General features: G+C 45.2%; 1 protein-coding gene across 2 annotated transcripts in view; it reads right to left on the reverse strand.

Annotated features, from left to right (window-relative positions):
* The window catches only part of LSM12 (LSM12 homolog), a 30,835-nt gene that overhangs the window by 3,301 nt on the left and 3,020 nt on the right, over positions 1–24,514 (reverse strand). For both annotated transcript variants that reach the window (XM_053567779.1, XM_053567780.1), the window contains exon 3: positions 898–1,007. In XM_053567779.1, the coding sequence (XP_053423754.1) occupies positions 898–1,007 (110 nt within the window). The remainder of the gene's footprint in view (positions 1–897; positions 1,008–24,514) is intronic.

Raw genomic sequence — 24,514 nt, forward strand, 5'->3', positions numbered from 1 at the left:
AGTGCATAAACAAATGAGAAGATGTGGACCATTGGGGAAGTTTGTCAAATCTAGGCCTAGGGAGAACTACCACCTTTACAAAGTCAAGAAAACAAACTCCACATCTTGTGCTCTCTGCTTTCTATTACCTACAATGGAAGCCACTCCTCAAACTGGCCCTTCTCAGTTATCAGACAGCTGGGCACCTGCCAGATTGGGAAAACCCATTCCAGTTCACACTTGGGGAACCCCAGGGCAGCTGATGCTACTAAGAGATTCCTTTGCATACCTGTAAATGTTCAGATACTCACACCATGGCCTCAAAAAGCTCTGATGCCAGCTGCCATCTGTGCACCAGACCCCGGTTAAATAGGGTAACAGAAGGCAGCAGGGGGGTAGGGTGTCAAATGTTCCAGTTTTCAGCAGCTAGGGAAGCTAGTGGAGAGTCAAATGACTTCTGCTGTGACAAACTGTCTTTAAGAGGTGGTAAGAAGGTGGCCTTCTGCTCTAATTCCCTGTCTTCATCTCAATCTATGTTTGGGAGAACTAATATAGATGGAACTTTCCCTTATTAAAACTCTTTCGGCTTTTACAGAAATACAATAACAACATAACAAAAAAGAAAGAAATTGCTAGTTCTAAATTATGGACTACTAGGTCTGGAAGGGACTCTTAGAGATAACCAAATGCAAAACTAAGTTTTACTGACAAGAAACTAAAGCCCAGAGACAACAACCTATGATTATACTCTCCTTCTCTGTGGAAAGGCTGGAACAAGCACCCACAGCTCTGGGTGCTGGCATATTGCCAGTACACGAACCACTTCCCCGGTAAGAGAACCACCCAAAAGTCTGCCACCAGACAGCACAGCCAAATAGCTTCACCCCTCTGTCGGGACCCTTTGCTCCCCCAACTCACGTCTTGTGAATGGTCTGGAAGAGCTGCTGGCCCTCTAAGGAGACACCAGCACTGATTGCATAGGCCTGGCTCAGCTTCTCCTCTTTCTCCGTCCGTGCTTTGCTGGCAAGCTAGGATGGAAGAGAGGAAAGAAAACTCAGAAAAGCATTAATCTTCATTCTTCCCAACATCCAACTTCTGAGCTGAGGAAAGGAGGCTAGGGAAGGCTGGTTTAGAGGACAGATTCCATTTTCTCAGAGACAAAACATGAAACAAACCAAAAAATTTCTCAACATACCTAAACAGTTATTGCTACTCCTAGCAAATATTCCTTCCTTCTGAAATTTACTGAGTGCCTAGCATGTGCCAAACATTCACTATGCTAGATATACAGCCTAAAGAGAGGAGGGAGAAACAGACTATATACAAGTAAACAAAAGCATAAATTAAGAAGATAATTTCAGACAGTGATAAGAGCTAGGAAGAAATTAAAGCAAGGTAACATTAATGGAGTCTGATTGGGGGGCTATATGATGAGAAGTGATGATCAGAGATAAAAGGTAATGCATCCATTCCTATTTCAAGGGGAAAATTAAGAATTTTTACCAGCTACTACGCTAGAGCCTTAGGTTTAAAAATTAAGGGCGGTGCCTGTGGCTCAGTCGGTAAGGCACCGGCCCCATATACCGAGGGTGGCGGGTTCAAACCCAGCCCCGGCTGAACTGCAACCAAAAAATAGCTGGGCGTTGTGGCAGGCGCCTGTAGTCCCAGCTACTCGGGAGGCTGAGGCAAGAAAATCGCTTAAGCCCAGGAGTTGGAGGTTGCTGTGAGCTGTGTTGAGGCCATGGCACTCTATCAAGGGTCATAAAGTGAAACTCTGTCTCTACCAAAAAAAAAAAAAAAAATTTAATATATACCAAATCTTCACAGACCACCATTTGGAGCTCTGAAGACTCTACCTTTCCAGTGCCATTTTTTTTTGTGTGTGTGTGGTTTTTGGCCAGGGCTGGGTTTGAACCCGTCACCTCCGGCATATGGGACCAGCGCCCTACTCCTTGAGCCACAGGCACCACCCTCCAGTGCCATTATTTATGTCCACCTGGGGAGTCAGGACTCACGTGAACCCAACCTTGGATGTTGTTCACCTTTACTTGAGCTGAAGGCAATCCTGTTCTGCTTTTCGGGAAAAGGAATTGTCTGAATTCTACCTCTTATCTGTTCCTTCATTCCCCTCTGGTAGAACAATCATAAACTGATCAAAACACCATCTAGTAATATCTGGTAGTCTACTAAACTCTAGTAAATTCCACCCAACAGAAGTAGGTACCCTTTACCCGTCAATCCATATGGACCCTCCAGCACATTTCTGGTCACCAGCCCACATTCCTGGTTGCTAGAGACTCCAGAAGTAGAAATTTTTTAAGTGTTAAGACAAAACAAATGGGGCCGGGTGCAGTGGCTCACATGTATAATCCTAGCACTCTGTGAGGCTGAGTTGGGTGGAGTGGCTAAGCTCACAAGTTTCACACCAACTTGAGCAGGAGTGAGACCCTGTCTCTAAAACTAGCCAGGCACTGTGGCGAGCACCTATAGTCCCAGCTACTTGGGAGGCTGAGGCAAGAGGATTGCTTGAGTCTAAGAGTTCCAGGCTGCTGTGAGCTATGATGCCATAGCACTCTACAAGGGTGACAAAATGAGACTCTATCTCCAAAAAACCCCAAACAAACAAACAAAAAAAAAAAAACGTGCTGGGTAAGGCAGTGAAAACAAATGAAGATAATGCATCTGAAAGTCAAACAAATGACTTTGAGATTTTTCAGATCCATGAACATCAATAGCCATGTATAAAAAGCTGGAGCATGGGGCGGCGCCTGTGGCTCAGTCGGTAAGGAGCCGGCCCCATATACCGAGGGTGACGGGTTCAAACCCGGCCCCGGCCAAACTGCAACCAAAAAATAGCCAGGCGTTGTGGCGGGCGCCTGTAGTCCCAGCTACTCGGGAGGCTGAGGCAAGAGAATCGCTTAAGCCCAGGAGTTGGAGGTTGCTGTGAGCTGTGTGAGGCCACGGCACTCTACCGAGGGCCATAAAGTGAAACTCTGTCTCTACAAAAAAAAAAGAAAAGAAAATTAGCCAGGGTGGTGGTGCATGCCAGTAGTCCTAGCTCCTACAACTGTGCTGTTTACTGGGCCTGTGAAAAGCCATTGCACTCAAACTTGGGCATCAGAGCATAACCCTGTCTCTGAAAAAGAAAACAAAAAAAAAGCTGCAGCACACTAAACCCACGTGTGGGCACACAATTTGTCCTCCAAATCAGCTCCTTAAATAAAAGTGCTGTTGTTTTAGCTTCCACAGATAAGAGGGAAGACAAAATTCTGCAGTGATCTGGCTAGGCACAAAGGCTCACAACTGTAATCCCAGCACTCTGGGAGGCCAAGGTGGAAGGATCCCTTCAGTTTAGGAGTTTGAGACCAGTCGGAGCAAGAGTGAAACTCCATTTCTACTAAAACTAGAAAAATTAGCCAGGTGTTGTGGCAAACTCCTTATTTATTAAATAAATAAAAATAAAATAAAAATTTATTAAAAATAAAAATTAAATTAAAAAAAAAATATATATATATATATATATGAGAAACAACCAGGTGTTGTGACAGGCGCCTGTAGTCCCAGCTACTTGGGAGGCTGAAGCAAGAGAATCACTTAAGCCCAAGAGTTTGAGATTGCTGTGAGCTGTGATGCCATAGCACTCTACCAAGGGCAACATAGTGAGACTCTGTCTCAAAAAAAAAAAAAAAAAAAAGAGATGGGCAAATACAGCAGCAATCTTTTAAGCATGGCTACCATTCTAGCCTTACCAGGTTACACTACAGATAAATAAATGTACAGAGCTGACAGCATTCAGAGCAATGGGAATCTAAACTGTAACAAGGAAGCCTTGTGGCTTTGAAAGCACTCAGTTTCTAGCAAGAGAGAACTGCTGATGGTGTATCCTAAGCAGCAATCAGTTAACACTCACCCAGGCATCAAGAAAAACCCTGCCAATGGCCCAGAAAAGTGACTCATGCCTATAAACCTAGCGGCACTCTGGGAGACCAAGCCTGAGTGACACCTGGTGTCTACTAAAAATGGGAAAATTAGTGTGTGCCTGTAGTCCCAGCTACTACAAGAAGCAAGAGGATCAATTAAGCCTATGTGTTAGAGGTTGCAGTCAGTTGTGGTAATTCCATAGCACTCTGTCCAAGATGACAGAGCAAGACTGTCTTAAAAAAAAAAAAAAAGAAAGAAAGAAAGAAAAGAAACCGGGCAGTGCCTGTGGCTCAAGGAGTAGGGCGTTGACCCCATATATTGGAGGTGGTGGGTTCAAACCCAGCCCAGGCTAAAAAAAAAAAAGAAAAGAAAACCACCACTCTCTACACACACACAGAAAAGAAGAAAACCCTGGTATTAAGGAAGCGTTTACTTGAGTCTCACTTTCTTTTTTGTTTTTTGTTTGTTTTTTTATGAGACAGTCTCACTTTGTTGCCCTCAGTGGAGTGCCATGGTGTCACAGCTCACGACAACCTCAAACTCTTAGGTTTGAGCAATCCTTTTGCCTCCACCTCCCAAGTAGCTGGGACTACAGGCACCTGCCATGATGCCTGGCTACTTTTAGAGACAGGGTCTTGCTCTTGCTTAGGCCAGTCTCAAAACTCCTGAGCTAAGGCAATCCACCTGCCTCTCTTTCTAAACAACCCCTTAGAAAATCTGAAGTCCTTAAAGAAAAAGGAAAAACTGGGTGTAGCAGAGCTCCTGGGAAGCAGCTAGTGGTCAAGCAGATGTTAAACCTCAGTAGCAGGCAGGAGTTTCACTCCACAGTCTCAATCCCTTTTAAAATGTTTATATCCCTGGCTTAGCACCTGTGGCTCAAGCAGCTCAGGCACCAGCCGCATACACCTGAGCTGGCGGTTTCGACTCCAGCCCGGGCCCGCCAAACAACAATAACGGCTGCAACCAAAAAATAGCTGGGCATTGTGGCAGGCGCCTGTATTCCCAGCTACTTGGGAGGCGGAGGCAGGAGAATCACTTGAGCCCAGGAGTTGGAGGTTGCTGTGAATTGTGATGCCATGGCATTCTACCCAGGGCGACAGCTTGAGGCTCTGTCTCAAAAAAATAAAATAAAAAAGTTATATCCCTGAAAACCAAAATCATCTCTCAATGCTGGGTCAAAGTTGCTTCTATAAAGCTTGTGTTGACTAGACAGTCTGAGTGCTCAAAGAGTGAAATGTCCTTGTCACCTACATAGTAGCTTAAAAATATAACATCACCCCACTCAGTAAGATAGGCGCTGGCTCAGGAAACAAGCATCTACACAGAATGTTTAAGAATGGAACTGACAAATTAAGCTAGAAGAAGAGGGAAAAAGTTGGGAGAAGAGCCACTTTTAAATTTTTGCCAGAAGCAGAATAAAATGGAAATACATCTCCACCAGTGTGATTATTTACTTTAGACAGTCTGAGTAACAATGACAGACTGATTGTAGAACAATGATTTCAAAATCATCCCCCAAAATACCAAATGTGAAATCTCCTCCAAGAGCTCTGAAAGCAAAGAAGAATGGACTAGATTCTCCATTTCAATTTTAACACACAGATCTCAAAAGCCAAATAACATTTGTAAAAGTCAGCAGAAATGACTGCAAGCTGACTGTATGTCTTTCAATTTGCCCCCAGAATCCTCAATCTACACTTCTGCCTTAGGGAGCTGGACTCATTGCAAACTCTGAAACCTCCAGCTGTCAGTTTATACTTTATATTTTCATGACAACCTGAATAATGCTTCAACCTGATATACAGCTACTGAGATGTGCTTTTGCTGAGAAGTGGTACAGACAGCAAATTTATCCTATAGAGGACCATACCAATTAACCATGGAGGACAGTGCTCTCACAAAAATGATCTACAGCCATTTCCTCTCTGAAAATCCAGGTCACCGGGAGAGGGAAATTACTTGCTCTTCTTGGGCATGAAAACTATGCAGAAAGTAGATAAGCCTTCTTTTGTAAAGTAAATGATTATCACTCTCCCCTCAATTTAGCTGTTGCACAAATCTAAATTTTCCCACATATTTTTGTACTCCTATAAATGGTCCAGTTATTCTAAGTTAGTTAAGTTTATGGGTTACAGGCGCCGGCCCCATCGAGGGTGGCGGGTTCAAACCCGGCCCTGGCCAAACTGCAACCAAAAAATAGCCAGGCGTTGTGGCGGGCGCCTGTAGTCCCAGCTACTCGGGAGGCTGAGGCAAGAGAATCGCTCAAGCCCAGGAGTTGGAGGTTGCTGTGAGCTGTGTGAGGCCACGGCACTCTACCAAGGGCCATAAAGTGAGACTCTGTCTCTACCAAAAAAAAAAAAAGTTTATGGGTTACTATTAAGCCACCAGAGGGAATCAACAAAAACTGCCATTAGTAGTGAAGATGTAAGGTGTGGCTTTTAGACTTGAGAAAATCATCAAGATTCCAATTTTTAGGCTGGGTGCAGTGGCTCATGCCTGTAATCCTAGCACTCTGGGAGGCCGAGGCAGGTGGATTGCTTGAGCTCACAAGTTCAAGAGCAAGGGCGAGAGATCCCATCTCTACTAAAAATTGAAAAACTGAGGCAAGGCTTAGCACCTGTAGCTCAGTGAGTAAAGCGCCAGCCACACATACCAAGGCAGGCAGGTTCAAGCCCAGCCAGGACCTTCTAAACAACAATTACAACTGCAACCAAAAATAGCTGGGCATTGTGGCGAGTACCTGTAGTCCCAGCTACTTGGGAAGCTGAGGCAAGAAAAGCTCTTGGGCCCAAGAGTTTGAGGTTGCTGTGAGCTGTGACGTCATAGACATACTCTGCCTCAGAAAAGAAAAACTGAGGAAAGAGGATTGAGTTGAAGGTTGGGTTGAACACATTGGGTTGAGGCAAGCTGAGAAGCATAAACCTACAAATGTCTATTATTAACATGCATGTGGCTTAACTTAAATGGCTACACATGACAATCTGCACTTACCTGCCTTTCCTTGCACTCTGTGTGATTCCCAGTGAAAACAAAGTTATTCCTTACATACTTACTAACCAGTGCTTCTTCCTGTGCCTAATTTATACATCTCCTTGATATACAAAGGAGAAAAATACATGAACTTGATAGTAAAGCACATCAATATATTTTTTTAAGACTAGTCAAATGCAGTAGTGAGAAGGGGGAAAGAGAAGAACAAGGAGTTCAATCTGTAACTGACTGCGAGCAATCAAATGAGATAACTCATTACCTTCAGACCAGCCAAGCACATCAATATTAAAAGACTTCTAGTCATGCCTGCTACTGGGTAACCCCAGAGTGAGTGATTTAATGAAAACCAAGGGCACATATCTTTTCTGCACTCAGTGACATGGAGGGGAAGAGGAAGCCACAACAACAAAATCCAAGCAATATGCACTTCATCTTGTTATTTAGTCACCAGCTGGGCCATCTTGTTTCCACATGCCCAGACAAGGAAGGCACAGGTGCCATGGTGAATCCAGAGGGATTGCTACTGCAAGTATTTAACAGACTCAGACAGCTGATCAGCTTAGGCAACACTGCAAGACCTTACCTCCATTAAGAAAAATTTTTAAGGCCAGGGGTGGTGGCTGAATTCTAGCACTCTGGGAGGCCAAGGGGGATGGACTGCCTTGAGCCCACAGGTCCGAGACTAGCCTAAGCAAGAGTGAGATCCAGTCTCTAAAAAATAGCCAGGCTGGGCAGCGCCTGAGGCTCAGTGAGTAGGGCGCCGGCCCCATATATCAAGGGTGGCAGGTTCAAACCTGACCCCGGCCAAACTGCAACAAAAAAATAGCCGGGCGTTGTGGCGGGCACCTGTAGTCCCAGCTGCTTGGGAGGCTGAGGCAAGAGAATCACGTAAGCCCAAGAGTTAGAGGTTGCTGTGAGCCGTGTGATGTCATGGCACTCTACCCAAGGGCGGTACAGTGAGACTCTGTCTCTAAAAAAAAAAAAAAAAAAAAAAACAGCCAGGCATTTGTGGCAGGCGCCTATAGTCCCAGCTACTCAAGAGGCTGAGGCAAGAAAATCGGCTAAGCCCAAGAGCTAGAGGTTGCTGTGAGCTGTGACGCTATGGCACTCTACCCAGGGCAACAAAATGAGACTCTGTCTCTTTAAAAAAAAAAAAAAAAAAAAAATAGCCAGCTTGCAGCTTGGCTGGGTGCCTGTAGCACAGTGGTTATGGTGCCAGCCACATACACCAAGGCTGGCAGGTTTGCACCCAGCCCGGGCCAGCTAAACAACAATGACAACTGCAACAAAAAATATAGTCGGGCCTGGCTCAGCGCCTGAGACTCATGCAGCTAAGGTGCCAGCCACATACATCTGAGCTGGTGGGTTCAAATCTAGCCCGGTCCCACCAAACAATGATGGCTGCAACCAAAAAATAGCTGGGCATTGTGGTGGGCGCCTGTAGTCCCAGCTACTTGGGAGGCTAAGACAAGTGAATCACTTAAGCCCTGGAGTTTGAAGTTGCTGTGAGCTGTAACGCCACAGCACTCTACCAAGGGTGACATACTGAGACTGTCTCAAAAAAAAAAAAAAAAAAAAATATATATATATATATATATGTTGGCTGGGTGCCTGTGGTTCAAGCGGCTAAGGCGCCAGTCACATACACCTGAACTGGCGGGTTTGAATCTAGCCCAGTCCCGCCAAACAACGACAGCTGCAACCAAAAAATAGTCGGACATTGTGGTGGGCACCTGTAGTCCCAGCTACTTGGGAGATGGAGGCAGGAGAATTGCTTGACCCCAGGAGTGGGAGGTTGCTGTGAGCTGTGATGCCACAGCACTCTACCCGGGCAACAGCTTGAGGCTCTGTCTCAAAAAAAAAAAATAATAATAATAATATATATGTATACACACACATACACACAAACACAAACACGGGTGTTGTGCGTTGTGGTGAAGAGTTTGAGGTTATGACGCGAGGATACACAGTGAGACTCTGTGTCCAAAAAAAAAAAAAATTACGGGCAGCACCTGTGGCTCAAAGGAGTAGGGCACCGGCCCCACATGCCGGAGATGGTGGGTTCAAGCCTGGCCCCAGCCAAAAATTGCAAAAAAAAAAAAAAACAAAAAACTTTTTTTTTTAAATAGCAGGGCATGGTGGCACACGTATGTAGTCACAGCTACTCAGGAGGCTGGGACAGGAGAATCACCTGAGCCCAGAAGTTCGGGGTTACAGCGAGTGGTGATGTCACCATTTATACTCCAGCCTAGGAGACAAAGCAAGACCATATCTCCAAAGAGGGGGAAAAAAAAAAACAGACACACACACAAAAACCCCACAGTGATGGCTCAGCACCTGTAGCTCAGCGGCTAAGGGCACCAGCCACACCCACCAGGGCTGATGGGTTCAAATCCAGCCCAGGCCTACCAAACAACAATAACTACAACCAAAAAATACCCGGGCATGGTGGCAGGCACCTGTAGTCCCAGTTATTTGGGAGGCTGAGGCAAGAGAATTGCTTAAGCTCAAGAGTTAGAGATTGCTGTGAGCTGTAACGCCATGGCACTCTACTGAGGGTGACATAGTGAGACTCTGTATCAAAAACAAACAAACAAAAAAAAAAACCCACATTAAATCAAACAGGGGAATGGTACAGCCAAAGATGCCTGGCAGTGAACACTAAAATTTTAAGAATAAACTTTGGCTAAATCAGAGTGTATACCATGGTACCTCAGGCACCAAGCCACACAATTTACACATATTAAACCATCTAATTCTCACAACAATCTTATGAAACAGGTAATAAAATTACTCTCACTTGGGGTAGCGCCTGAAGCTCATGTGGCTAAGGTGCCAGCCATATACACTAGAGCTGGCAGGTTTGAATCCAGCCCAGGCCTGCCAAACAATGACAAGTACTACCAAAAAATAGCTGGGCGCTGTGGCGGGTGCCTGTAGTCCCAGCTACTTGGGAGGCTGAGGCAAGAGAATTGCTTAAGCTGAGGAGTTTGAGGTTGCTGGGTTGTGACGCCACAGCACTCTACCCAGGGTGATAGCTTGAGACTCTGTCTCAAAAAAAAAAAAAAAAAAAAAATTACTCTCATTTGATAGAGAAACTAAGGCACAGCTGTTAAGAAACTTAATCAAGGGCGGCACCTGTGGCTCAGTTGGTAAGGCCTGGCCCCATATACCGAGGGTGGCGGGTTCAAACCCGGCCCCGGCTGAACTGCAACCAAAAAATAGCTGGGCGTTGTGGCGGGCGCCTGTAGTCCCAGCTACTCGGGAGGCTGAGGCAAGAGAATCGCTTAAGCCCAGGAGTTGGAGGTTGCTGTGAGCTGTGTGAGGCCACGGCACTCTACCCGAGGGGCATAAAGTGACACTGTCTCTACAAAAAAAAAAAAAAAAAAAAGAAACAATCAAGTTGGGCGGTGCCTATGGCTCAGTGGATGGGGTGCCAGCCCATATAACGGGGTGCGGTAGGGTGGAGGGTGGGGGTGGGGTGGCAGGGTCAAACTCGGCCCTGGCCAAACTGCAACAACAACAACAAAAAAATAGCCAGGCATTGTGGCAAGGGCCAGTAGTCCCAGCTGCTCAGGTAAGATTCTCTTACCTGCTTACTGAGGTAAGAGAATCACCTAAGCCCAGGAGTTGGAGGTTGCTATCAGCTGTGTGACGCCACAGCACTCTACCAAGGGCAATAAAGTGAGACACTGTCTAAAAAAAAAAAAAGAAAGAAAGAAACTTACTCAAGTTTACCAAGCAACAAGTGGAAAAGCCTGGTTGTAACCCCAGATAAAATCTCATTTCCAAAATGTGTTTTTAACCACTGCACTACACTTCAACAGTTGCACTTAAAAGAGAAATAAGTCTAAATTATTCTTGAAAATAGTAACAAATCTAAATAGAAAAGAAAAAAATGTTTTAAAAAGGGAAAATATCATTAAGACTCCATTGCACCTTCTTTTTTTGTACCAGTACATTCTGGCATTTCCACCAGACAATGTACCCAGCACAGAAAACAATTGCCCACGTTTTTAATGAAGGGCAACTCTTCCAAAATGGGCCCCAGTCTCACCCTAAACCTCAAGAACATCCTTTATTTCTTTTGTTAAGGGTAATTCGCAGGATGCTTCAAAGAGGATAGACCTTTTTTGTTGTTGTTGTTGCAGTTTTTGGCCGGGGCTGGGCTTGAACCTGCCACCCTCAGCATATGGGGCCAGAGACATACTCCTTGAGCCACAGGCGCCGCTCCAAAGGAGAAAGAGCTTGTGTGAGAAAGCATTTTGGACCAACAAGGATAGGTATATGCCTTGGAGCCATCATTTTCTTTCTTTCTTTCTTTCTTTTTTTTTTGTGATAGTTTCCTTCTGTCTCCCTAGGTATAGCTCATACCAGCCTCAAACTCCTGGGTTTCAGCAATCTTCTTGCCTCAGCCTCCCCACTAACTGGGACTATAGGCACCTGCAATGATGCCTAGCTACTTTTAGAGACAGATCTTGCTCTTGCTCAGGTTAGTCTCAAAACTCTTGAGCTTAGGCAATCCACCCTCCCAGAAAGCTACGATTACAGGCATGAGCCACCAGGCTTGGTAGAGACATCAATTTCTGATATTTCAAGACTAGAGAAGATTCCTGCACTTGTATGCTAAAGTATGGTAACTCATTAGTTATGATGAAAAACACCCAGCAAATCCAAGGAGCCATATTATCACTTCCTTCTCCAGGGGTCTATAGAAACTTACAAAAAAAAAAAATCATATTGCTATCACATAATACAAAACCAGATTCAAGTCCTAGTCATTACACACTAGTGGCACTATTTTAACTTTTTTTTTTTGGAGATAGAGTCTTAAGCTGTTGCCCTGGGTAGAGTGATGTACTGTCATTGCTCACAGCAACCTCAGACTCTTGGGTTTAAGCGATTTTCTTGCCTCAGTCTCCCAAGTAGTTGGGACTATAGGTGCCTGCCACAACGCCAGCTTTTTTTTATTGTTGCAGTTGTCATTAATTGTTTTAACAGGCCTGGGCCGGGTTCAAATCCGCTAGCCCTAGTGTATGCAGCCAGCGCCCTAACCACTGAGATATGGGCACTGCTCTATTTTATCTTTAATCTAGTTTAAAATAAAAATTAGAGGTCAACAAAGTCAGGCTGGACACAGTGCCACACACCTATGATCCTAGCTACTCAGGAGGCTAACACAAGAAGATCGACTGAGCCCAGGAGTTCAAGGCAGCGGTAAGCTATGATCTAGCCAATGCACTCCAGTTTGGGTGACAGAATGAGACCCAGTCTCTAAAAACCAGAGGGAAAAAAATCAACAGTTTTTGTTAGTTATTTGTAATTATGTCCCAAAACATTATCCATAGCTACAACAGACAACTAAACCTCCTGGACACCAATAGAATAATTTCCCAATCCTGAGACCCTGAAACGAAATACTGTTGTCAAAACTACCATGTGGCCCTGCCAGAGAAAACTGGTTGGGATGTAAGCTGAAATTTGATCTCAACAACCTATCTCTGAGAATGCAGGCTCAAATTAGTATCAAATTAGCCATCTCACAGCACGGTCAAGAGGATTAAGGAAGACAAAGAAAGCAGTAAGTGAGCTGTAAAGCACTGTACAAATTATTTGTTGTTATTGTTCTCACAATAATAGTATTATTAGCAGAGAAAGTGGCTTATGGGTCATTTCAGAAAAATTCATACATAGTAGTATTCTAACCTTCTTTTAACCACTGAGGTCATACTAGTTTTCCTTTTTAAAGATAAATTTTATTGTATATATTTAAGGTATGCAACATGGTGTTATGATACATACAAATAATAAAATGGTTACTATAGTGAAGTGAATTAACATATCTAACATCTCATATAGTTACCCACCTTCTATAAGTTAAGCTGACAGAGAGGACATAAATCCTAAAGAGAGTATCTTCCAAAAAATAACTGGAATAATAAATTGGAAAATGCTTTTATCATCCAAAATGGGATGCTCTACTTCTCAAAAAAAATTTTTTGAGGGGGGAGAACAGAGTCTCATTTTGTCACCCTCAGTAGAGTGCTGTGGCCTCACAGCTAACAGCAATCTCAAACTCGGGCTCAAGTGACTCTCCTGCCTCAGCCTCCCAAGTAGCTGGGACTACAGGTGCCCACCAGAACACCCAGTATTTTTTTGAGACAATGGCTCTCACTCTTGCTCAGGCTGGTCTCAAACCTGTGAGCTCAGCCTCCCAACTGTTAGGATTACAGGTGTGAGCCACCATGCCTGGCCCTCCACTTGTGGAATTAAAAAGCTGATTTTATTCAGTAACAGAACCACACATGGTTGTTTCCTGAGTCTGGAGAGAGTAGAGAAAGCAAAGCAGAATGGAAGAGACACCTCTTCACCTCCCAAAACAAGCAACTCCAGCTCAAACCCCCGCCTACCACTCACAGGCCACACAAACCTGAGTATAAGATATGCAACCTCCCAAGACTTAGTCTGTTAAATGCACGCTGGGCCATTTCATGATGTATACATACATGAAAACACCATCATATATACCATAAACAGGTAAAATTTTTTCTGTCAAATGAGAAAATACTAGGCTGGGCTCGTGGCTTATGCCTGTAATTCTAACACTCTGGGAGGACTACTTGAGCTCAGGAGTTCGAGACAAGCCTGAGCAAAAGTGAGATCCCATTCTACTAAAAATAGAAAAACTGAGGCAAGAGAATTGCTTGAGCACAAGAGTTGGAAATTGCTGTGAGCTATGATGCCATAGCACTCTAACCAGGGCAACAGCTTGAGACTCTGTCTCCAAATAAAAAAACCATGAGAAAGTGCTACAAGTGCTCAGAAATGTAAATAAATAAACACTGGTTCTTAACAACCTCTTTCCTTTCTTCTGAAAACTAATAATCTTCAGTTCGGGGCGGTGCCGGCCCTATATACCGAGGGTGACGGGTTCGAACCCGCCCCGGCCAAACTGCAACAAAAAAATAGCTGGGGCTTGGCGCCTGTGGCTCAAGCAGCTAAAGCGCCAGCCACATACACCTGAGCTGGCAGGTTCAAATCCAGCCCGGGCCTGCCAAACAACAATGATGGCTGCAACCAAAAAATAGTCCCAGCTACTTGGGAGGCAGAGGCAGGAGAATCACTTGGGCCCAGGAGTTGGAGGTTGCTGTGAGCTGTGATGCCATACCACTCTACCCAGGGTGACAGTGTGAGGCTCTGTCTCAAAAAAATAAATAAATAAAATAGTCGGGCACTGTGGCGGGCGCCTGTAGTCCCAGCTACTCAGAAGGCTGAGGCAAGAGAATAGCCTAAGCCCAAGAGCTGGAGGTTGCTGTGAGTTGTGACGTCACAGCACTCTACAGGGTGACAAAGTGAGACTCTGTTTCTCAAAAAAAAAAAAAAAAAGTTAAGTAGTAAAGACAAAGACCACATGGCCTAAAAAGCCTATAAATGATTTACTATCTTGTCCTTTATAAAAAAGGTTCACTGCCCCTTGCTCTTCACCATCATAGCACCTTACCCATACCTCCATTAACATTGGTGTCAATCATATTGTTATTGCTAAGTTAAATGCTATTGTCCCTCACTCACCACTGGGAACAAATGTTAGATTCCTGAAAGAGCAATGTCCAATCATCTTGACATTTCTTAGCACCTAGAAGGGAAGGTGCACTAGAGGGAAAGCAGATAAAGAGGCTCAGGGGCGGCGCCTGCAGCTCAGTGAGTAGGACACTGGCCCCATTTACTGAGGGTGGTGGGTTCAAACCTGGCCCCAGCCAAACTGCAACAAAAAATAGCCAGGCGTTGTGGCGAGTGCCTGTAGTCTCAGCACTCAGAGAGGCTGAAGCAAGAGAATCGCCTAAGCCCAAGAGCTGGAGATTGCTGTGAGCAGTGAAGCCATGGCACTTACGGAGGGCAACAAAATGAGACTCTGTCTCTAAAAAAAAAAAGGGGGCGGGGGAAGTCCAGCTCGCTGCCCTTAGCACAGTGGTTACGGTGCCAGCCATATACACCGAGGCTGGTGAGTTCGAACCCAGCCCGAGCCAGCTAAACAACAATAGCAACTGCAACAAAAAACAGCTGGGCGTTGTGGTAGGCACCTGTAGTCCCAGCTATTTGGGAGGCTGAGGCAAGAGAATCGCTTAAGCCCATGAGTTGGAGGTTGCTGTGAGCTGTGACGCCACAGCACTCTACTGAGGGCGACATAGTGAGACTGTCTCAAAAAAAAACAGAAGAGGTTCATAGAAATAACTGTACAACAGTTCTTGAGATTAAGTGATTCACACAATTCATTAGCAACCCAGCTATAAAAAAGTTGCAGTTATTGGGCGGTGCCTGTGGCTCAGTCTGTAAGGCACCAGCCCCATATACCGAGGGTGGCGGGTTCAAACCCGGCCCCGGCCAAACTGCAACCAAAAAATAGCCGGGCGTTGTGGCGGGCGCCTGTAGTCCCAGCTACTCAGGAGGCTGAGGCAAGAGAATCACTTAAGCCCAGGAGTTGGAGGTTGCTTGTGAGCTGTGTGAGGCCACCGCACTCTACCGAGGGCCATAAAGTGACACTGCCTCTACAAAAAAAAAAAAAGTTGCAGTTATTCAAACTGCATATCCCACCACACCACACTTTCGGCAGTGTGTAGATCCTTTAATTTTCCAGTTCAGGTACAATTTGCTTCCATCTCCAGGTAGTTTCTGGTACTTACCTAAACCAGTCTTAAAATTCTGGGCTAGAATTTGACTATACTACTTGAGTTGTTTTGTTTTTGTGCTCTGTTTTCCTTCTATATCCCAAAGATGTGCACACTGGGTAAACTGGCATGTCTAAATTGTCCCAGTCTCAGGGAGTATCAGTGTGCATAGTGTACTCTATGATGGCATAGCATCCTGCCCAACCTGTGACCTGAACTGCTAAGATAGGCCCTGGCCTGGGCGGCGCTGGCCCCATATGCCGAGGGGGCAGGTTCAAGCTCAGCCCCAGCCAAACTGCAACAAAAAAATAGCCGGGCGTTGTGGTGGGCGCCTGTAGTCCCAGCTGCTTGGGAGGCTGAGGCAAGAGAATCGCGTAAACCCAAGAGTTAGAGGTTGCTGTGAGCCGTGTGACGTCATGGCACTCTACCTGAGGGCGGTACAGTGAGACTCTGTCTCTACAAAAAAAAAAAAAAAAAAGATAGGCCCTGGCCACCCTTGCCCCTAAATGGAATAAGTGGTTGGTAAACGAATAAATGAATGAATATAAATTATTATAATTTGTTAAGTCTACGATAATTAGCCAGGCCAAGTCCACAGTGGCGCTCAAACCTGTAGTAATCCCAGCACAATGGGAGGTTGAGTAAAGAGGATCACTTGAGGCCAAGAGTTCAAGTCTCTGTCCCTAAAAAAATTTTTTTTAATTGGCCAGGCAAAAGTTGGGCAGGGTGGTTCAAATCTGTAATCCTAGCACTCTGGGAAGCCATGGCAGGTGGATTGCCTGAGCTCAGGAGTTTGAGACCAGCAAGAGCAAGACCCCATTCTCTACTAAACAGAAAAACTACCCAGGCTTTGTGATAGACACCTGAAGTCCCAGCTACTCAGGAGACTGATGCAAGAGGATCCCTCCAGCCCAAGAGTTTGAGGTTGCTATGACCTATGATGCCATGGCATGCTACCAAAGGTGACAAAGTGAGACTGTCTCAAAAAATAAATAGGCGGCTCATGCCTGTAATCTCAGCACTTGGGAGGCTGAGGTGGGTCAAATGCCTGAGCGCACAGGTTCGAGACCAGTCTGAGCCAGAGGGAGACCCCCTCTCTAAAAATAGCGTTGTGGTGGACACCTATTAAGTCCCAGCTGGAGGCTGAGGCAAGAGAATCACTTTAAGCCCAGAAGTTTGAGGTTGCTGCGAGCTATGATGCCATGACATTCTACCAAGGGCGACAAGTGAGACTCTGTCTCAAAAAATATATATAAATAGGCTCGGCGCCTGTAGCTCAAGGCGCCAGCCACATACACCTGAGGTGGCGGGTTCGAATCCAGCCTGGGCCCGCCAAACAACAATGGCAGCTGCAACCAAAAAATAGCCAGGCGTTGTGGCAGGTGCCTTTAGTCCCAGCTACTTGGGAGGCAGAGGCAGGAGAATCACTTGAGCCCAGGAGTTGGATAGTGTGCATAGTGTACTGTACTCAAACTGCTGTGAGCTGTGATGCCATGGCACTCTACCCAAGGTGACAGCTTGAAACTCTGTCTCAGAAAAATATATAAATAAAAATAAAAAAATACATATATATAAATAAATAAAATGATACATCATTAAAAAAAAAAGGCAAATAAGTGACATAAGAGACCCATCTGCTTGGTTTGTTCCTATGTTCTTCCTACTAGACCAGTGGTTCTCAACCTGTGGGTCGAGACCCACAGGAACTGTATTAAAGGGCCACAGCATTAGGAAGGTTGAGAAGCACTGTACTAGACCATCATGCCCCTAACCATACAACACAGGTCATTCTCTTAGAAACATTATTTAGCATTATAGGTATCAGAGTGCTCCTTTCATTTCCCCAAACTGCAAGTTCCATGGGCTAAGCACGCAAAGGTAGAAAAAATGTGGGACTTGCCATCAAAATAAAAGACTTGAGTTCAAATCCCAGCTGTATGATTTACTAGCTGCAGAGCTTTAAGCTCATCATTCATTATCTCTGAGCCTCAGTTTACTCTGCAGTGAGATGACAACTATATTCTCATATCATCACCATAAGAACTGTAGTCTGGAATAAATGAGATGTTTACCTATTGCCAGTTCAGAGTGTGGCACATGAAAACAATGGTTTCCCACACCATTAGCCATATAACCTGGAACAAGTTACTTACACTGATAAGCCTGTTTTCTCATCTGATAAACTATATAAAAAAAAAACCAAAATTCTAAAGATCACACAAGGTGGTTGTGAGGATGAAAGGCAATGTGTCAAAGCCCTTTATAAGACATAAAACACTGGGCGGCGCCTGTGGCTCAGTGAGTAGGGCACCGGCCCCATATGCCAAGGGTGGCGGGTTCAAACGCAGCCCCGGCCAAACTGCAACAAAAAAATAGCCGGGCGTTGTGGCGGGTGCCTATAGTCCCAGCTGCTCGGGAGGCTGAGGCAAGAGAATCACGTAAGCCCAAGAGTTACAGGTTGCTGTGAGCCATGTGACGCCACGGCACTCTACCCGAGGGCGGTACAGTGAGACTCTGTCTCTACAAAAAAAAAAATTAAAAAAAAAGACATAAAACACTACAAAAATGTAAGGTGTGGTCCCCAGGAGGACTTACCATGATGGCCTGCATAAAAAACATTTTTGGTAAATAAATGCTACTTAAAAGAGGCCCTCATAAATACCAATATGCCCCCAAATCATCTCCTGAGAGAACTAATAACCCAGGGGCAATCTTGAGTATAAGATGCTGAGTCAAATCAAAGGAACCTGTTTTAAAAAAATACCCTATTGGGCGGTGCCTGTGGCTCAATGAGTAGGGTGCCGGCCCCATATACCAAGAGTGGCAAGTTCAAACCAGCCCTGGCCAAACTGCAAACAAAAAATAGCCAAGCGTTGTGGCGGGCGCCTACAGTCCCAGCTACTCAGGAGGCTGAGGCAAGAGAATCACCTAAGCCCAAGAGCTGGAGGTTGCTATGAGCTGTGATGCCACTACACTCTACTGAGGGCAACAGAGTGAGACTCCGTCTCTTAAAAAAAAAAAAAAAACCTATTAAAAAATTAAAAAAGCTGGCTCGGCGCCTGTGGCTCAAGCGGTTAAGGCACCAGCCACATACTCCTGAGCTGGCAAGTTCGAATCCAGCCCGGGCCCGCCAAACAACAATGATGGCTGCAACCAAAAAATAGCCGGGCGTTGTGGCGGGCACCTTTAGTCCCAGCTACTTGGGAGGCAGAGGCAGGAGAATTGCTTGAACCCAGGAGTTGGAGGTTGCTGTGAGCTGTGATGCTACGGCACTCTACCTAGGGTGACAGCTTGAGGCTCTGTCTCAAAAAAAAAAAAAAAAAAGCCTATTTCACTCTACCATAAGGGGCCGAGGGCTCTCATCTTCAAGTAATATTTAAGCCTTCCTCTGTGAAAGAGTAAACTAAGAATGAGGCACAATGGTGAATAAACTGAACCTCATTTATGATAGACTTCAGTAAGCTCTTATACTTTTATTGGAATGCTAGTGTCTTTTTTTTTTTTTTTGTAGAGACAAGAGTCTCACTTTACCACCCTCGGTAGAGTGCCATGATGTCACAGGACTCACAGCAACCTCCAGCTCTTGGGCTTCCGCGATTCTCCTGCCTCAGCCTCCCGAGCAGCTGGGACTACAGGCGCCCACCACACAGCCCGGCTATTTTTTGGTTGCAGTTCAGCTGGGGCTGGGTTTGAACCCACCACCCTCGGTATATGGGGCCGGCGCCCTACTCACAGGCTAGTGTCTTATCAGATGTTTTAACAGGATACAATGTTACTCTAAAGAAAATCAAATTACATTCAAGACTTTCCCTTTCTGCAATCCCACTTTCCTCTCCCAAGCTTCCTCATACAACCTACTGCTGAGGATAGACATAAGATTTCACGTCCAGGGAAACTGCCAGTTGAAAGCAAAACAAGCCAACTTCCAAGAAATTTGGTAGCTATGCCTTCTCAAGTTGAACTGTTCTTAGGTATTTCCTTTAGAAGACCTTCTCCATTTCCCACTGGGTTGGGATAAACAAACATCCAGTTTGTATCAATAGGTTTAATTAAGCAGAGTACTTAATATGCGTGCAACATGGGCCATACATGTTATCTTCCACTGAAGTTACAGTACTCAAGTAGTCCTCCCTCTGAAGCACTACACACTTTTAACAGTTTTCCAGCCAGGCATCGTGCCACACACCTGGGAGGCTGAGGCAGGTGGATTGCTTCAGCTCATGAGTCTGAGACCAGCCTACACAAGAGTGAGAAGACCCTGTCTCTACTAAAAATAGAAAAACTCCCATCCAAGTACTAACCAGGCCCGACCCTGCTTAGCTTCTGAGATCAGACGAGATCAGGCGCGTTCAGGGTGGTATGGCCATAGACAAGAAAAACTGAGGCAAGAGGATTGCTTAAACCCTGGAGTTGAGGTTGCTGTGAGCTATGATGCCATCGCACTCTATCAAGGGTGACAAAGTGAGACTCTGAAAGTGAAACAAACAAACAAACAAAAAAAGTTTTCTTCCAGCCCTTGGTGTGGTGGCTCACACCTATAATCCCAGCACTCTGGGAGGCCGAGGAGGGTGGATAGCCTGAGCTCACCAGTTCCAGACCTGCCTGAGCTAGAGTGAGACACCATCTCTAAAAAAATTTTTAAAAGGGCGGCGCCTATGGCTCAGTCAGTAAGGCGCCAGCCCCATATACCGAGGCTGGCGGGTTCAAACCCGGCCCAGGCTGAATTGTGGCAGGCGCCTGTAGTCCCAGCTACTCGGGAGACTGAGGCAAGAGAATCACTTAAGCCCAGGAGTTGGAGGTTGCTGTGAGCTGTGTGATGCCACAGCACTCTACCCAGGGCCATAAAGACTCTGTCTCTACAAAAAAAAAAAAATTTTTAAAATAGGCCAGGCGAGGTGGCTCACGCAGGTAATCCTAGCATTCTGGGAGGCTGAGGTGGGTGGATTGCTTGAGCTCACAAGTTCAAGACCAGCCTGAGGAAGAGACACCCATCTCTACTAAAAATAGAAAAACTGAGACAAGAGGATCACTTGAGCCCAAGAGTTGGAAGTTGCTGTGAGATATGACACCATAGCACTCTACCCAGAACAATAGCTTAAGACTCTACCTCAGGGCGGTGCCTGTGGCTCAAAGGAGTAGGGCACCGGCCCCATATGCCGGAGATGGTGGGTTCAAACCCAGCCCTGACCTAAAACTGCAAAAAAAAAAGACTATCTCAATAAAATAAAATAGAATAAATAGCCAGACGTTGTGGAAGGTACCTATAGTCCCTGCTACTTGGGAGGCTAAGGCAAGAGAATGGCTTGAGCCCAAGAGTCTGAGGTTGCTGTGAGCTATGATGCCATGGCACTATACCAGGAGTGACAAAGTGAGACTCTGTCTCAAAAAAAAAAGAAAAGGCAGTTTTCTTTCAGACATTTAGTTTCTTTCTACATGCTTAAACAATTCTCCATTTTGAGAAAAGCCCAGATCTGTGTTCCAAAAATGAACTTTTGATGTCACTCAAGCAACATATTAACAACTGCCCAGATTAGCTGTTTTCAGTTCAGCAGGCTCTAATAAATTCTACATGCATCTCCAAGGAAGAATCATAAAACATCCTAAAAGGTTGATTTCAAGGGAAAACCAATATAGTCTACTCATAAACATCTCTGCAAACGGAAGAATGAATAAGTGAAATCCAACAAGAACCTTCCAACCTAATTTTAGTTTTTAGTTTCTGACTCCTCTTCCCAGTAAACCTTTTTCAAGACTTGGCAAGCAGGTCGCTGAATAAGTAAAGATTTCTGGTATTCCCCAAGTTTGTACTTCCTGCTGCTCTCTTAAAGGGTAGGTAAAAGAGCTAGTTTATAATAATGCTAGTAAACTAAATAGACCAACAGAGGTTGGGTGCGGTGGCTCACACCTGTAATCCCAGCACCTAGGAGGCCGAGGAGGGTGGATTGCCTGAGATTACAGGTTTGAGACCAGCCTCAGCCAGAGCAAGATCCCATCTCTAAAAATAGCGGGCGTTGTGGCGGGCACCTGTAGTCCCAGATGCGTGAGAGGCTGAGGGAAGATGATCACTTGAACCCAAGAGTTTGAGGTTGCTGAGAGCTAAGACGCCACAACACTCTACCAAGGGTGACCAAGTGAAACTCTGTCTCAAAGAAAGAAAAAAAAACTGACCAGCAGAAAACAAAACCCTATAGGCAAGATAATCCACAAACTAAATAACCAAGAGCTATTTATATTTGAGAAGATAATTGCCTCTTAATTCCTAATTAACAGTCCTACCCACAACATGTCAGCCCCTCTAAATGGTGGCACTTGTTGATCAAAAGAGCAGAAACTATGGCTCAGAACCCTCAGCTCAGTGGCTAGGGCACCAGCCACATATACCAGGGCTGGCAAGTTCAAACCTGGCTCAGGCCAGCTAACCAACACTGACAACTACAACAAAAAAATAGCTGGGCGCTGTGGCGGGAGCATGTAGTCCCAGCTACTTGGGAGGCTGAGGCAAGAAGATCGCTTAAGCCCAAGAGTGTGAGGTTGCTGTGAGCTGTGATGCCACAGCACTCTACCATAGTGAGACTCTTGTCTCAAAAAAAAAAATAAGGTAGGTGGCGCCTGTGGCTCAGTGGGTAGGGCGCTGGCCCCATATACCAAGGGTGGCAGGTTTGAACCCAGCCCCAGCCAAACTGCAACAAAAAAATAAATAAATAATAAAATAAGGCTCAGCACCCGTAGCTCAATGAGTAGGGCACCAGCCACATACACAGAGGCTGGTCGGTTCAAGCCCAGCCTGGACCTGCTAAACAAGGACAACTGCAATCAAAAAGTAGCCGGGCATTGTGGGGGACACCTGTAGTCCCAGCTACTCAAGTGGCTGAGGCAAGAGAATCGCTTAAGCCCAAGAGTTTGAGGTTCCTGTGAGCTGTGACACCAAGGCACTCTACCAAGGGAGACATAGTGAGACTCTGTCTCAAAAAAATAAATATATGAATAAAATAAAATTAAGAGCAGAAACTGGGCAGCGCCTATAGCTCAGGAGTAGGGCACCAGCCCCATATACTGAGGGTGTGGGTTCAAATCCGGCCCCGGCCGAACTGCAGCAAAAAATAGCCGGGCATTGTAGCAGGCGCCCATAGTCCCAGCTACTGGGGAGGCTTGAGACAAGAGAATCACCTTAGCCCAGGAACCGGAGGTTGCTGTGAGTTGTGTGCTGCCAGGGCACTCTACCAAGGGTGATAAAGTGAGACTCTGTCTCTACAAAAAAAAAAAAAGCAGAAACTAGTGGTGGCACCTGTGGCTCAGTGGGTGGGGCACTGGCCCCATATACCGAGGGTGGCAGGTTCGAACCTGGCCCCAGCCAAACTGCAACAAAAAAATAGTGTGGCGCTGTGGTCCCCAGCTACTCAGGAGGCTGAGGAAAGAGAATTGCCTAAGCCCAAGAACTGGAGGTTGCTGTGAGTTGTGATGCCACAGCACTCTACGAAGGGTGATACTGTGAGATTCTGTCTCTTTAAAAAAAAAAAAAAAGCAGAAACTAGCATCTTTTAATTTTGAGATAATCTTTACTATTCACTACAAGTCCAGTGACAGAATTCTCCTACCCTATAAACACCAAAGGAGAATTTAGAACCTATTTTCCTCTTTAATATACCAGGAATAAATGATTTCATTCAAATCTTTAAGAATTTTATGCACTAATAGGCCAGGCAAGGTGGCTCACACCTGTAATCCCCTTGGAGGCTAAGGCAGGAGGATCACTTAAATCCAGAAGCTGGAGATTGCAATGAGCTAAGATCATACTACAGCACTCGGGCCTAGGCAACAAACCAAGACCCTATCTTTCATTTATTTATTTTTATTATAAACAAATAAATAAATAAAATTTCATGAGCTAATCGAAGACCACACAAAGAGCTCTTATACTTCAGTAGGAGTAGGAGGTAATTAAGTCAAAGTTTCAAAAATCTATAGGACATCCTGCATACAACAGCCTTCAAAATGAAACACAAGACTTTTCCAAGTCTGTCCTTGGCCATCACTAAAAAACAAGTGACATTTCCCTGCACTCTGACAAGAAGGGAACTCCAGATCTGAGGTAACTAAATTAACTAGCTTCGGTCACTCTCTATTGTTTCAGCTGCCTAAGTGTTTCCTTGCGTTGGTGAATTGTAGCAAACTCACCACAATCCCAAGAGAGACAAGAGAATATACATTATTACAAGACTGTCTAAAATGAAAAACTTAGGTCACACCAATTCAAGACACTTAAGGAAAGACAGCTGCCCAGGTACAACGCCCATCCTCACAGAATAAAGTTCAGTGAAACAGATATTAGACAAGTAAATAAATAATATACAACTGTAATTACAAAAAATACTATGAAAAAAAAAAAGAAAGAAAAAATGCTATGAATTGGCCTGGCACCGTGGCTCACACCTGTAATCCTAACACTCTGGAAAGCTGAAGTGGGAGGATCACTTGTGTTCAGGAGTACAAGGCCAGCCTGAACAAGAGCAAGACGCTGTCTCTACTAAAAACAGAAAAATTAGAAAATTAACCCAGGTATCATGATGGCCGCCTGTAGTCCCAGCTATTAGGAAGGCTAAGGCAGGAGGAGTACTTGAACCTAAGAGTTTCTTTGAAGCTGCTGTGAACTAGAATGATGCCACAGAACTCTAGCCTGCACAACAGTGAGACTGTCACAAAAAAACCCTCTATAAATAAAGTAATCTTACATCCTAATTTGTACAAGACACACTGATGTATACCTGCTGTTCCAATGTAAAATAAAAGCACTCCCCTTTACCCTCAAGAAAAGACCCAGGTTGGCCAAGCGAGGTGGCTCACGCCTGTAATCCTAGCAGTTGGGAGGCCAAAGCGGGTAGATTGCCTGAGCGCACGGATTTGAGACTAGTCTGAGACAGAGTAAGTCCTTGTCTCAAAAAAATAGCTGGATGTTGTGC

The sequence above is a fragment of the Nycticebus coucang genome, chromosome 18 (genome assembly GCF_027406575.1).
Source record: "Nycticebus coucang isolate mNycCou1 chromosome 18, mNycCou1.pri, whole genome shotgun sequence".
In the NCBI taxonomy this organism is placed as follows: domain Eukaryota; kingdom Metazoa; phylum Chordata; class Mammalia; order Primates; family Lorisidae; genus Nycticebus; species Nycticebus coucang.